This window comes from Pelmatolapia mariae, linkage group LG20 (genome assembly GCF_036321145.2).
Source record: "Pelmatolapia mariae isolate MD_Pm_ZW linkage group LG20, Pm_UMD_F_2, whole genome shotgun sequence".
Classification (NCBI taxonomy): Eukaryota; Metazoa; Chordata; class Actinopteri; order Cichliformes; family Cichlidae; genus Pelmatolapia; species Pelmatolapia mariae.
The window spans coordinates 23,935,728-23,950,509 of record NC_086244.1 but is presented as its reverse complement, the minus strand read 5'-3'; the positions used below and the strand labels follow the sequence as shown (position 1 = coordinate 23,950,509).

The following is a 14,782-nucleotide window of genomic DNA, read 5'->3' as shown; positions in this document are numbered from 1 at the left end:
CTATGAACAGGCAGAACATCCTCTCTTCCTCGCTGGGTTCATGTTTCCCATTATGTCACACATCGGTTCACCTTGTCTCACACAGAATCACCACCAAGACACATCACAAATCCTGTCAGTCGTTCACTAAATATTTAAACCACTGAATCAGATACTGAAGCAGTGACAGACTGGATGAAGCTGTCACTGATCATGTGACTGTGGCCAGACAAACCAAGCCTTGACATGTGCTTCAGAAACATTGTGTTGTTGTTTTGACACATGAGCTGGAGCTTCAGCTTCAAACGGACCATCATTGAAAGTGGAGGTCTTTCCTACAGAGAAAGAGAGTCAACAGCTTGTGTAATAGGCAGCTCAAAGAGCCACAGCTTCTGGCACAGATCTAATATTAGTGGCAGTAAGCAATACTTTGAGTTGGTTTCACAGATCCGTTTGTAGCAAGAAAACCATTACTATGACATCAAAACAAGAAAAAGATGTTTGCCTGGGCCATGAAATGCCACCAATGGACTACTGAATACTGGAAGGTGTTATGGACTGATGAATCAACATGTGAAATCTTTGCTTCATCACGCAGGATTTTTGCACACTGTCAAGTAGGCAAAAGGTTGGTACCTTACTCTGTGGCATCAAATGTCAAACATTAAGGAGGAAGCATGATAGTTTGGGTCTTTTTGTTGGATACAGGTGACTTTTACAGAGTGAGAGGCATCCTGAACCAAAATGGCTACCATAGCATTCTGCAGTGGCCTCTGGTATTCACCTAGTCTGTCAGGGGTTCATCCTACAGCAAGATAATGACCCAAAACATAAGTCCAGGCTATTACAGATCTATCTTAGGAAAAAAGAACAAGAAGGCAAGCTTGACAACATGGAGTGGCCAGCACAGGCTCCAGACTTAAAGCACATCAAGCTGGTTTGGAATGAACTGGACAGAAGAGTGAAAGCAAAGCAACCCAGAAGAGCCACACATTTATGCAACAGTTAGGAAGACCTTTCTGAAGAATATTTGGCTTCTGATGTAGAAAGAAGGGCATGAACGCGTTCAACTGTTATATCTGTTAAAGGCGGCTACTTTGATGAGTCAGAAGATTAGAAAACATTTGGTTTATAAATAGATTCTATGATTTCTTTTTTAACTTAAAAAGTTGGTTATTTGTTCTGTGCTTTCATTCAGAGAACAATGAGACACTGAAGTGTCAGAATTTCAATAAAAACTGGAAGAACTGGGGACTTCTCACACTTGACCGGTATTGTAATACCGCAAATACATATTCATTGACTGTTTCCTTTTATATGCAGAATGCATGATGTGCAAAACTGTAATCTTTGGTCATTTAAACATTTACAGCACTATGGAGAAGCACTTGAACATCAACGATTTAAACAAGGTGATGTAACATGAACGTATCTTATATAATATGGTCTTTGGTGTGTGGTCTAACTTACTGTTGTGATTAGCACTATATAAAATGTGAATTCATAATATATGTGTAGCAGATTTGACTATGTAAGATATCATTTGATGATTTTTTTAGGGAAATCCCATCTTTATATTAAACTCACCTTAGACATAATGTCAGTAGGCTGGCCAGCTGCCAGTGCCTTGGTCAAAGGCAAGGTGACAGAAAATTTGACCAAACATGAGGCACAGTGTTTACTCGCCAAGAAGTGAGTGCTGAATGAAAATTTGAGACCAAGTCCTCCAAAACCCTCCTAGTTTGTCCATTTTTTGTTCCTTTCTCTTCACACAGGTGTTTAATGATCCCATCCATGGCCACATCGAGTTACATCCACTACTTGTCAAGATCATAGACACCCCTCAGTTTCAGAGACTACGAAATATCAAGCAGCTTGGGGGCGGTTATTTTGTTTTTCCAGGAGCATCGCACAACCGCTTTGAACACTCAATAGGGTATGTCCACTTGTTTACAGTCAGATACACTAGTAATACTTTTCTTTCAGTGCTGCATGACGAAATGTGTGTGTGTGTGTGTGTGTGTGTGTGTGTGTGTGTGTGTGTGTGTGTGTGTGTGTGTGTGTGTGTGTGTGGCTTTTGGTGATACAGGGTGGGGCACTTAGCAGGAGAACTTGCAAAATCTCTGAAGCTGAAACAGCCAGAACTCGACATCAGTGAACGAGATGTCCTTTGTGTGCAAATTGCAGGTCTCTGTCATGACCTGGGTAAATGATGCACGTCTTTCACTCTAATAGCATCAAGTTTATAATACTAGCCAGTGTAAAATAAAACATGCTTGGTAATATGAAAAAGACAAATGGTCAGTGTGTGTGTGAACTATAACAGGAGCCATTTATTATTTTTATTTTACATTTGTTTCTCCATGAAGGACATGGGCCTTTTTCCCATCTGTTTGATGGAATGTTCAACCCCGAAGCAGACCCAGAACATAAAGACTGGAAGGTATGAAAAAAATACCTTTCTGCTGTGAGATGCGACATAACGGCCACCCACAAAAATCAAATATAACACTGTCAGATTCTATACTTAGGAAATGAAGTACACATAGACAGATAGAAACACACACAGTGTTATCAATTGTAAGCATGTCAGCAAAATAAAAAAATTATTAGGCTAAATTACAATTGACAAGGAAAAATTCTTGTCAAAGGATAAAATTTAATATGTCTGATCAACTTTTTCTGTAACACAAACCATCTCAGTGGCAAAATGTGTTCTCTTGCAGTAATAACATTATTACTTGATGAAGGATCTTTTTCTCAGACTTTGATGTCTACTAAACTGATTCTGATTTTTTTAATCAGTCAAAGCGTCTTTTTTTTTTTTTTCTTCTTTTTTTGTAAACCTGTCCCGTTTGGTTCTTTTGCCATCAGAATTATTGTCTAAAGGCGAAGAAAGATGCCCAACGGATTTACTTTACCAAATGGACCATCCCAGCCTTGCCGTAATGGTCCATTTGATTTACCTTTTATTGTTTATTTTATTTTATTTATTTATTTATTTTTTTTACTTGCTAGATACGGGACAGGGGAAAAGAAAAGGGAGAAAGAAAGAGGGGGAAGAGAAAAAAAAACAGCGAAGAAGAGGGACGGGGATAAAGGGCAAAAAACAAAAACCAACAAAATAAGCAGACAAAAAATACATATATCGATCACCTGGACCACCTGTTGGGAAAGAAAAAAGAAAACAAGCAGAAGAAAACGAGAGTAATAGAATAAACAACATCACAATGATATATGGGAATATAACGCTAAATACTTAATATTAAACATTATTGTGCAGCACGTAAGATCGACAGCGCACAGTGTGCTTTGAGGTAGGAGCCAAAAAGGGTGTAGTTTGTGTGTGTGATCACCTGTGTGTACACCTGTGAGCATGAGCGCGCTTGTATTTAAAAGGTTCCTTAATGTAATGATCTGCTAGGGGGTGTGGGGGGCCACAGTCCCATCCTCCAGGGCATGAAGCAGGTATGGAGGAGATCAATACTCCAGACATCCAGAGGCCCCCAAAGCGTCTTTAATTTGCAAACGTAAACAAAAATAATTTTCTGCTAGAAGGAGCCATACCACTGTTATGGCCACACTCATCATGGAAGCAGGAATAAAGACTGTCTAACTCATTAAAGTTGAGAAACTCTGGTTAAAACTGGAATACTGACACTAATTATGCCTCTATTAACAGATGGTCATGTGCTCAAATTTGATTCTGTATGTTGTATCTGGTCATTTTAAACTTTCAACCATTTGAATTCTGTTTTTAATATAAACAGTAATAATGTATCTCTTGCAGCATGAGGATGCCTCTTTAGAGATGTTTGATCATTTGGTGGTGGCGAATAGTCTGGCACAAGAGATGGAGCGTTATGGACTGATATTCCCAACTGACCTGAAGTTTATCGAGGAGATGATTAAACCTCTAAAGAGTGATGACACTGAGGTACTGGTCAGTTACTGTCTGAATATTATGAAACCATTCGTTATTGTCTCTGTCATGAAGGTCAATTCTGGTGTTGTCTCCACAGTGGCTGTGTGAAGGTCGAGATGAGAATAAATCCTTTCTCTATGAAATTGTGTCAAACAAGCAAAATGGGATTGATGTGGACAAGTTCGACTACTTTGCCAGGTGGGACTTGTGTTGATGACATTTTACAAAACTCAGTATTTCTATATACAGCAAGTCTTAAAGGTGTTTTGGAGGGTTTACCATAATAAATGTAATTAAATTGATGTATTTCCTCAATCCTATCTCAGGGACTGCCACCACCTGGGCATCCGGAACAACTTTGACCATCAACGCTTCATCATGTTTGCCAGGGTGTGTGATGTGAATGGGAGGAAGCACATTTGCTCTAGAGACAAGGTGTGGATCCCTGCTTTTTATCAGTTTTTAATGAGTAATTCATTATCTGATTGGCTGTAACTAAACTATAGGCGATGGTCTCAACAGGAAGTGGCAAACCTGTATGACATGTTCCACACAAGGAACTCTCTCCACAGAAGAGCCTACCAGCACAGAGTAACCAAGAGTGTAGAAATTATGTGAGTACCAACTGTGTAATTCTATTGTAATACAACATTTATTTCATCTACAGAGTTCCCATAAAGTCATATACTGGGTCTTTTTTTATGCAGGATCAAAGACGCCCTCTTGAAAGCAGATCAGTACATCCTGACTAAAGGTTCAGGAGGAACAACGCTCAGTCTCTCCAAAGCTAAAACTGACATGGAAGCCTACACAAAACTGACAGGTAGTGGAAAACATGCTCTACATATTTCCTTTTAAACCATACTAAAACGTCTATACATAAATGTTATTTGTCTTACTTTGAAATAATCCTACTTTCTGAATGATTTTAGGTATTTTCAGCTCAGAATGTCCATATATATATATATATATATATATATATATATATATATATATATATAAATATAAATATATATATATATATATAGAGAGAGAGAGAGAGAAAGAGAGAGAGAGAGAGAGAAAATGAGAATAAATCATTTAAAAAGAGTGTGTAATTAATGGTGATTTTATTTTATTGGTGCTATCTCTATTTTAAGTTGTTGTTGTTCTGTCAAGTAAGTCATTCATGTATAAATACCTTTACACATTAAACAATCCAACCCAGTATCACACCAAAATATTTGCTGGCCCTGTTTTGGACCCCTAACCCTGTCCAAAACATGAAATGGAGACGTGTGCAGATGTTGCACTACCAATGATATTATATTTAAATTCAAGAATTCGGTAGTGAATAAAAAACATATAAAGGTCCTTAATTGTCAGAAACTATTAAAGAAGGTGGCTAATACGTATATACATGTAAATGTGTTAAACACATCTGTTTAAATGCTTACCAATTATTATTTTCATGTTGGTTTGAAATGAAAAAAAAAAATCCCACTCTGCTGTTACTGCAGTTTATTGCAACTTACTCCAACTTCTGCATTTGTGTTTTTTTCATGCTTTGAAGATGCACAGCGTGAAAAAGACACAGTTGACTGGCGTGGCTATTACACGATTTGCCATGATGTCAGGTTGATTCTTCAGTTTGACTTATACTGCTAAAGTAATTTAACTGTAAATTTATTTAAAATATTGCAGTCTGCTAAGGAGCAGTACTCTACTAGTGTATAGTAAAAGTGTTACTAATGTTTTGCTACTTTATTACTTGCTTTTTTTGTTTTTTTGTTATTAATGTTAATCAATTTTTCATGTGTGTCTTTCTTTATAAGACACTACTGATGAACTGAATGTTTCTTTGTTTACTTGAATTGACCTTATCTTAACTTTATTTGTCTGTTAACTCTGCAGATCAAGTGATTGAAAGGATACTCCACCCTTGTTCTTGTTCAAATGAATTCACTCCCTCTCCTCTGGAGGAAGCCAGGATAATTCTGCAGAGGATCATGTCTCGAGACCTGTACCAGTTTGTGGGTGAAACCAAGGTGTGCGATCAGGGCTGAACTGGGACAAAAAATTGGCCCAGGCTTCTTTGGCACCACCATGATTGTGCAAAAAAACATATAAATGGGCCAGGGTATAACTGGCTGTTTTTGACTACTTTTGATTTTACCTGTGCATATCACCTTTAAAAACTATTTATCTTGCTTTGTTATCATTTGGTATCATTCTTTTCAGCACAACCTAATATGTCTGAATTTACAGTAAATTTTTATTTTGACACAATTAACATAATTGATCTAAAATCAGACAAAAAACATAAAATCTGAGTAGAAAAAGTTATATTTTTTACTGTAACAACCACTAACATGATTAAAGATCATTTTCATAACTTGAAACGTAAATATAAATTGTAAATTTATAAAGAACAACAGTTATTGCAAATAGTTATTTGCAACTATTTACCCAAAATTGCAGCCAAGGCGTTCTTTTATAGCCATTTCAAACTATTTACAGAACAATCAGGTGTTCTGCATCAAATAAGATGCCATACAAATTATTTGTGCCACTCCAAAAAATAATTTTTGTCCACTAAAAGACAGAGGACATCATCACAAGCCTGATACCTGCAGGCCTGACTGCACGAGGTGTATCACTCATCCTGTTTTGCACCTGGAGACAACATTTACACTGTAATCGGTCTTTGGTGACTTTTTAGCTGCAACTGTGACATTCACCAGTCGCCTCATTGTTCTGACACACAAAACAAAACTATCGACTACACACTAACTACACAAGACAACACACTAACTACACACTCCTAACACATTAAATATCACAAATCTCTCACATCTCAAAACTCTCACTCTCTCTCGCTGCTGTCACTCTAAAAACTTCCCCCTCTTCCTAAACAACCAAATGCCCCATGTTGCCATATACGTTTTTTGATTGGCTGACATGGTACATTTTTCCACCAACAGGAAAGGGGTGTTTTTGATTTTATTTTTGTTTGGTCATAAGCAGAGAGTGCTTGCGAGCGCTGTCCTTAGACGTAAATGTGACAATAGTATTCAGGAAAAAAAATGTGAATATTTTTTATCATGACTCTGGCCTTGTCAACACAATTTAAAAACTGGTATATAGCCTGAAGTCCTCATTTTTAACATAAAAACACTGAGGCTTGTCTTGGGTTCACATAACATCTTGTTGCTATGTCATCTTAAATTGGTCATGTGATTGGTTTACCATGGTTTACTACTTTTCTTTCTCAGCCAATCAGCAGCACTTGTGCAATTGTTCCTCCCCCCCCCCAGCTCCCAATAAGCTGTAGACAGCTTCAACCGTCTGTGTGTTTAAAAATAGTAATGCGTCCGTACCGTATTTTCTTGTTAGTAACGGTGACAGCATTGTAACGATAGAAATAGTAATGAGTTAGATTACTAGTTACTGAAAAATGCCGTTATTCTCATCACTGCTCGTCTCTTCCTCACCTCTCCACAGCTGGTGCTGATGACGGTGCAGAAGCTAAGGTGGCGGTTAATTTGACACATTTTGCCGCATCTGTTTTTAGTTTATTTTTATTGTTTTCTCTCAGGTGTGGACCAAAACAACTGTACCAAGACCCTTTAGCCCCATCAGATGATCTCATGACTCATCGAGTGACACCGCTGACCAGTCAATCGGTGGCATGCGGTCTGACTACATCACATTTTAGTACCTGCTCAGATCGCTTTGAACACTGACTGAGCAGGCACTGTTTTAGTACCTGGTACAAGGTACTATGACGTAATAGAAAACCCTGAAAACTGTGGCGAGTAGATCCAATTGGGTACTAAAGAAAAGGGGCTTTTGGAGAAGGTTCGTTTATGATATGAACATAATTCAAACTCGATCCCAACAGACTACCAGGTGTACATTGAAAGTTTGAACTAAAAAACTTTTGTAAGATTTACATTCCAAAAAGGCAGGAAATTACTGAAGATGTGCAAAGGCCTGTACAGGCTAGTATCTAGCCGTAAAATAAATGGAAATTGTCCTCCGGGAAATTCCTCCGGGAACTGCCTGCATACTCCCGCCACATCATGATTGATATTGTCATGCACCAGGAGGAATCCAGGACCCAATGCACCAGCATAGGGTCTGTAAGCGTGGGACTTCAACCCAAGATCTGTTGCATAACCTGTAGAGGTTTGTGTGTCTCTCCATGGATATGGCTCCCCAGACCATCACTTATAAACCCTCAAACTGGTCATGCTAAACAATGTTACAGCAGCATCATGTTTTCCATGACTTCTCCAGACCCTTTCACAGCTGTCCAATGTGACCCTTTCTTATGTGTTCAGCTCTCATCTGTGAAAAGTGCAGGGTTCCAGTGGTAGACTTGCCATTTCTGGTATTTAATGGCAAATGCGTGGCACAAAAGAGCAGATACTGCTCTGGACAGGACCTTCTATGGCCCTTTCCTGCTCTCCTAGAGTTACTGCTGTTAATGCCCTGGATTCTCCTCCATTCTCTTGAGACTGTACTGGGAGACACAGAAAAACCATCTGGCAGTGGCACGTGTTAACCTGCCATCCTGGAGGATTTGGACAGCCTCTGTAGGGACCATGTATTGCCTCAGTCTTCCAGTAGTGACACTGACCCTTGCCAAAAGCAAAACTAGCGAAAAGCAGTCAGCCAGCCTGACGCAGGGCTTACGCAGAGAGACAGACAACCATACTCACCTGCGGGCAATTTAGATTCCCCACTTAACCTAACATCGCTAATTACATGTCATTGGACTATGGGAGGAAGCCGGAGTACCTGGAGAGAACCCACAAAAGAACATGTAAACTCCACACAGAAAGGTCCCGGCCAGATGGTGAAGTTGAACTCAGGACCTTCTTGCTGTGAGGGAACAGTGCTAATCACCACGCCACTGTACTGCCCAATGTTCTCAATATTTGAGACAGAGTTAAGCTGAATTCAATGTAGCTGATTTTGATACCATTTTGAAACAATTTAAATCCATAGTCATTCATAGTCACCTACATAATAGCTTATTAGCCCAGTTTAAGCTGCAGTTAGGCAATATTTTATTGCAAGAAAACATCTAGTTGATTACAATATTTGTGGCATGTGTGTGCGCTAAAAAAGAGAGAGATATTCATGTGACTCTTCTCTCCCTTTCTCAGCTCAAGAAAGAAGACCAAGAGGAAATAAAAGTAAGAGTGAAAAGTGATTATAAAAAGAGATTAGCAAAACAATGATAATATCAATGACAGCACATGTTCTCTCCTCCATCTGTCAGAAGATGAAGGACAGCTTGGAAAATGAACTGGTTAAAGTCATTCTAAAAGACAACTTTGAAATTACTGTGAGTTTTTATTCTAATTATACTCAGTAATAAATCTTCCTAAAATCTTGGCTTTTGTTTTGTTTTTTTAGTTAAATTGTGTTGCCAACCTGCACTGAGCCATAATGTACATGTGAACATAAACACAGGCTGGTCTGTCACACTCCTCTTTTAGGTTGTCACTTTGGACTATGGGATGAAAAACAAGGACCCCATCAATACCACATATTTCTACACTAAGGCTAACCCTACTGAAGCATTCAAGATTTCCAGAGAACAGGTCAGAACTACTGCATGTCTTTGCATGAGCTGTGTGTTCTTTCTGTAGATGTCTCTGTAAAACAGCTTTTATGTTACTGTCCTTGTTGTCAGGTGTCCAAGCTTCTCCCAGTGTGCTTTGCTGAGAAGATCCTCAGAGTTTACTGTAAGAACTCAGCGAGTCTGAGAGATGCTAAGTTCTGCTTTCAAAGCTGGTGTCACGAAAATGACTTTCTAACTGAGGTAACACTTTATTCTGTTCGATGGCAGTGACAGGCATTACCATGTTACAAGCAATGTGATGAGAACATAAACAAGAAAGCTGCTGTTAAACCTGCATATCCTGTCAGAGCCTTGAGTTAACATAACACTTTTGTACTAATGAACTTGTCTGTGTCCTTATATATCTGCAGGATCGAGAGAGAGCAACTCCATGAAATGAAGATGTGAAACACTGAGAAATTATTTTTTTGTGTTGCTGTAGAGATTTAAAAACAGGCAAATCAGCAAACTACAGTGGTCTGATGAATAAACTATTTATGACACATTTTCACTATAATCAGACTATATAGCTCAACTTGGCTCAATGGTTTAGATAAAGGCTACTGCTGTTGTGATTTGCTCATTGTGTGAAAAATCATTATTTATTATATAACAGGCCTCTAGACGAAAATTTACCAAAGGATAACAGAATTTTTCTGCTGTTTCCTCTTTAGATTTGTTTTCTGCTGGTTTCTGATCAATTCAAAATAAAGTTTCTTTTCTCTTTGTTTGTTATTTTTAAGTAATAGCTCCTAGAACATAAGAACATATGATACAAATACTATATTTTTTAAAAATTGCATAGATTTCACTTTGCTACTTATCCTTGCTGGTTACTGTTGGAAAAAGCATCCAGAATGCAAAACCTAATGTAGCCAGGTAGCAAAAGCTCTCATTATGAAACCCCAGTCACCAATCAGACATAATAGACACTTATAGCAATTCACATTGTGTGTGATTTTTCAGCGTTCCCTATTGGAGTAAGTCGTTTGGGTAATAAGTCTTATTGTTCAAAGAGATAAAGCCCATGTGCTGTTTTTGTTTAAAAATTCACAAGTTCCAATGTTTTGTGGCTGGAGTTCACTTATAAGCTACTGGCCAAAGCTAGTGAATGCCAGGTCCTGGATCAGTAAAGCGTGTAGTGCTGACATTACATGCTATTGAATGAAACATGAAAATTAACATGCAAAGTCAAGACTGCCACAACCATCAGAGTGTCTTGGTAAGAAAAAAAAAACTTCAGAGGCAAACTGACTTGGATGGATTCTTCCCAGGAAACAAAATTTAGGATAAAGCACTGATGGGAGATCTGCATGCCAGCTGCTGGCTCTGCTTTCACTGCTCTGAGATCAGTTATGATTTGATGAGTGTAAACACAGCTAGCATTAGCATATACACAAGCTTCAGGGATTTTTGAGTTTCTGTTTGATAATTACCTTGACCAACAGGTGTGATGTAGAGAAAATGGAAGGTGAAAAAAGTTATATATCTCATTTAGTACATTAGCAAGGATAGCTGACAATGATGGAGAGGTGACGGCAGCTGAACATGTCTGATCTAATAAATAGGCTGAACAGATGCAGGCTCAGCAGCACATTCAGATTAGCTTCTATTAGAATGTCTGAATATAATATGTTTAACTGCTTTGCCAGTGCTCTACTTCCCTGTTTAAATACTTATTTAATTGATTTTATTTGAAAATAAAATATACAATATTAACTTAATGTTCCCAATTGATGCATTCTACCAGAGTTAGCTTAAAGCTCATTTCTATCTGGAGTCGATAGAACTTCCTGCAAGGGAAATTCTTGTGTTACACCAACATGACAAACCATAAAAATTAAAGTTAAAGTGCCACAGGTGCTTGTTAAGGGCCTTATAGTAGATACATACACACAAACCAGTGATAAAAGAAAACAACTAATCAAAGTTAAAATTAAGTTAGCTAAAAACAGAAAAACTAAGGCTGATATTGTGTATGAGAGCACTGCAAATTGCATTAATATGTACACTATAAATCTAAGAAAAATAGCTGCTTGAAGGCATCTATGTCCACTGTGAACAACTATCTTTAACCCTTTAAGGCCTACCATAGAACCAAGTCCGCCAGAGCTTATCTTAATATTTTTACATGCTGTAGTGCCATTTGTTGGAGAATTTCAAGTTGCTATACACCAATGCAACCGTTATAACACAATTTTTAATACTATGTATGCATTAAGTCCATAGTAACTACATAAATTGCAAAAAAGTGCAATAAACTACAAAAAAGTTGAAAATCTTTTTTGTTTTTTTGTTTTTTTTTTTACATATATTTCTAGTTAGAGAAATTTAAGAGGTTTATCCCTCAAAACTGTAAATACAAAAAAGTTGCACAAAATAGTTTCCAACAACAGGAAATTTATTTTGAGTGTCTTCATAGTTTTACTTTTGAAATACACCAATTTTTATATATTGCAGGAGAAACGAAAATAAATATTATAATCCAAATTTACAAAAAAACAGCATGTGCATCAAAATAAACTATTTCCAGCAGAGCAGTTTGAGTTCTAAGCATCCCAGAAACGATGCAGAAAAGCATAATGTCAAATATAACTTTTAAAAACACCAGCATAGGCTTATAAGGCCCTGAAGGTAAATAAAACAACAACTACATTTTCCGCTAAAATCACGTCACTTCTTGTTTCGGGCAGGTAATGGCGGACACGAGATAGCGCTGACGTCTATTCCAACATAGGAAGTGTTATGAACAGCTAATCAGATCGGCAAAGCGTGTTTCTGGAATATTATGTTTTTGTTGCTGCAAGAGGTTTTTATGCAATTTTTGCAAAGCTATATGTGGAAGGAAACCGTGACCTAGGACAAACTGATGGCATAAAATGTAAGTACAACTCCTCCGGTTTCATATACAAAAAAAATATTGCGCTAGCTTACATGGTACCAGTTCTACAGTGATTTAAAAATAATTATGCAAAACTGAGCATGCCCGCTCCGACTGGTTTTAAAGGGTTAAGCAGAGGCGGGGGCTTACAGCATCAACTGTCCGCCATCTATAATCCAGTTTTGAGATCCCTTTCCAGACGCCTTAGCACTCATTCACATCCTGGACCATTTGACCTCAGTAAATCACATGATAGGATAGGGTAGGGCTAGGTTTCACAATCGGTTCACCCGAAACCTTGGCTGATTGTTACCCACACCTGTTTTTACACCTTGGCTCGTGTGATTAGGTAGAGGGTAAATAGGGGGCCCGCGACCCTAAATCTGGGACTCTCCACCAATTGCTCTTAGAACTGAAGAAGCTTCTCAGATGAGAGGTGAAACGTCTTCAAGAAACTTGAAAAAAGGAGTCCAGATTCTCCTTAAGACAAGGAGGCCAATGTATACTGATCAATATACAGTCATCGTATGTTGGTGCAGTGAAGTGTGTTTCTCAAAAAAATACGAAACTCTCATATGAAAAGCTAATGTAAAATCGCATTAGCTAATTATGTTAATACATAAATACCCAGTGAGGCCCAGCACTGAGGTAACTGTACATGTGACTTGTTTAAAACACGTATACGAGTTCAAACATTTGGTAAAACAAGTCTGAACAAGGTTGGACACACCTAATGCATAAACCAAAATAAATAAAGCAGTAGAAAAACTGGACACACGGGGTGAACACAACACAATGAACCGAGTGATTGTTTCACAAGTATTTCTTGTTTTATACTCAAGTCTTCCTCATCATCATGTTTTCTCTTTCATTTCTTGTTGTGCTAGGATGTTGTGTTAGTTAGAAACATCATGGTGATGAACAAATCGATTTTCTCTGCCATACAGAAACCTGGTTACAGCAGGATGATTATGTTAGCTTAAATCAGGGCTAGGCAACCTTTCTGATGGCGAGTGCCATTTAAAATTTCCTCAGAAGTCAGTGTGCCATATGACTGCATTAGCAATAAATTTAATAACGCTCTATATGAACAGTTACACAATATATAGAACCACTTTATAGAATTATATTTGTTTGTAGATGTTGGCAGGTATCAGCAAATAGTTAGGGCCTCTGCAATGTTCTGAAGACAGTTAAACTTGTCAGGTAGTGATGTCCAGCAGGTGAAAATGCAAGCTCCATGAACACGCACAGCTATGGATTCCAGCTGCTTCGATGTTGCATTAACTGGCATTAACTCAGCCAGTTAATGCGAGACAAATCTAGCTGCTCATTAAAGCTTTCTGGTTTGATCAGAAAATAAAACATTGGTCCATACACCTGAAAGTCCCAGATCAACGCCAGTAAAACCAAGGAGCTGGTGGTAGACTTCCGCAGGCACAAGCATCCTCCACTGCAACCACTGAACATCCAAGGTATGGACATTGAGGCTGTGGACAGCTACAGGTACCTTGGTGTTCATCTGAACAACAAACTGGACTGGACTCATAACTCAGACGCCCTCTACAGGAAAGGGCAGAGCAGGCTGTACCTGCTGCGGAGACTCAGGTCGTTTGGAGTGGAGGGCCCACTCCTGAAGACCTGGGGGGCAGCATCTCTGCTGGGGACAGGAAGAGACTGAACAGGCTGATCCGAAGGGCCAGCTCTGTTCTAGGATGCCCTCTGGACCCAGTGGAGGTGGTGAGTGACAGGAGAATGGCGGCTAAGCTGTCATCACTGTTGGACAACATCTCCCACCCCATGCAGCAGACTCTGACAGCACTGAGCAGCTCTTTCAGTGGCAGGCTGCCGCACCCACGGTGTGGGACGGAGAGATTTCGCAGGTCTTTCCTCCCCACTGCTGTCAGACTCTACAACAAAGACTTTAACTGATCAAACACACACATCCAAACATGTGCAATATTGTTGTATTTTTACTCAGTTGTATATAGCATTTGTATTGTATTTTTATCCTATTGTATATTTTATTCTATTTTATTCTACTGTATATAGTATTTTATTTTATTCTATTCTGTACAGTTGTGTACTGTATTTATTCTTATTGTATTCTAATTTTTGCTTCATAACTTTTGCACTGTCCACTTCCTGCTGTGACAAAACAAATTTCCCACTTGTGGGACTAATAAAGGTTATCTTATCTTATCTTATCTTGATCAGTTTCATGATTGAAGTAGCAACAGGAGAGAGAGGGGAGAGAATGAGAGGAGAAGAAGAGGCAGCTGTGCAGCGTAACGACAGAATAAATCCACCTTTGTGTCTTTTTCCATCCTTGCTGAAGTCCGGTGCGTCCCTTCTCAGCTCAACACGAAATGCGTAATAA

General features: G+C 38.6%; 1 protein-coding gene across 1 annotated transcript; it reads left to right on the top strand.

Moving 5' to 3' along the window:
* Positions 1–1,576: 1,576 nt before the first annotated feature.
* Positions 1,577–9,916, top strand: LOC134619249 (deoxynucleoside triphosphate triphosphohydrolase SAMHD1-like). The gene is made up of 17 exons (XM_065469664.1): positions 1,577–1,621; positions 1,755–1,915; positions 2,069–2,184; positions 2,349–2,422; positions 3,770–3,967; positions 4,002–4,102; positions 4,231–4,339; positions 4,427–4,518; positions 4,612–4,727; positions 5,798–5,931; positions 7,388–7,416; positions 7,482–7,579; positions 9,023–9,090; positions 9,177–9,242; positions 9,397–9,501; positions 9,594–9,722; positions 9,893–9,916. The coding sequence occupies exons 1-17, from the start codon at positions 1,577–1,579 to the stop codon at positions 9,914–9,916; spliced, it is 1,665 nt and encodes a 554-aa protein (XP_065325736.1).
* Positions 9,917–14,782: the final 4,866 nt, after the last annotated feature.

Excerpts from the sequence above, each read along its gene's own strand:
- LOC134619249 (XM_065469664.1), top strand. The coding sequence starts at position 1,577 with ATGTCAGTAGGCTGGCCAGCTGCCAGTGCCTTGGTCAAAGGCAAG. Across the intron at positions 1,622-1,754 it reads GTGCCTTGGTCAAAGGCAAG|GTGTTTAATGATCCCATCCA; the intron begins GTGACAGAAAAT and ends CTCTTCACACAG. Across the intron at positions 7,417-7,481 it reads ATGACGGTGCAGAAGCTAAG|GTGTGGACCAAAACAACTGT; the intron begins GTGGCGGTTAAT and ends GTTTTCTCTCAG.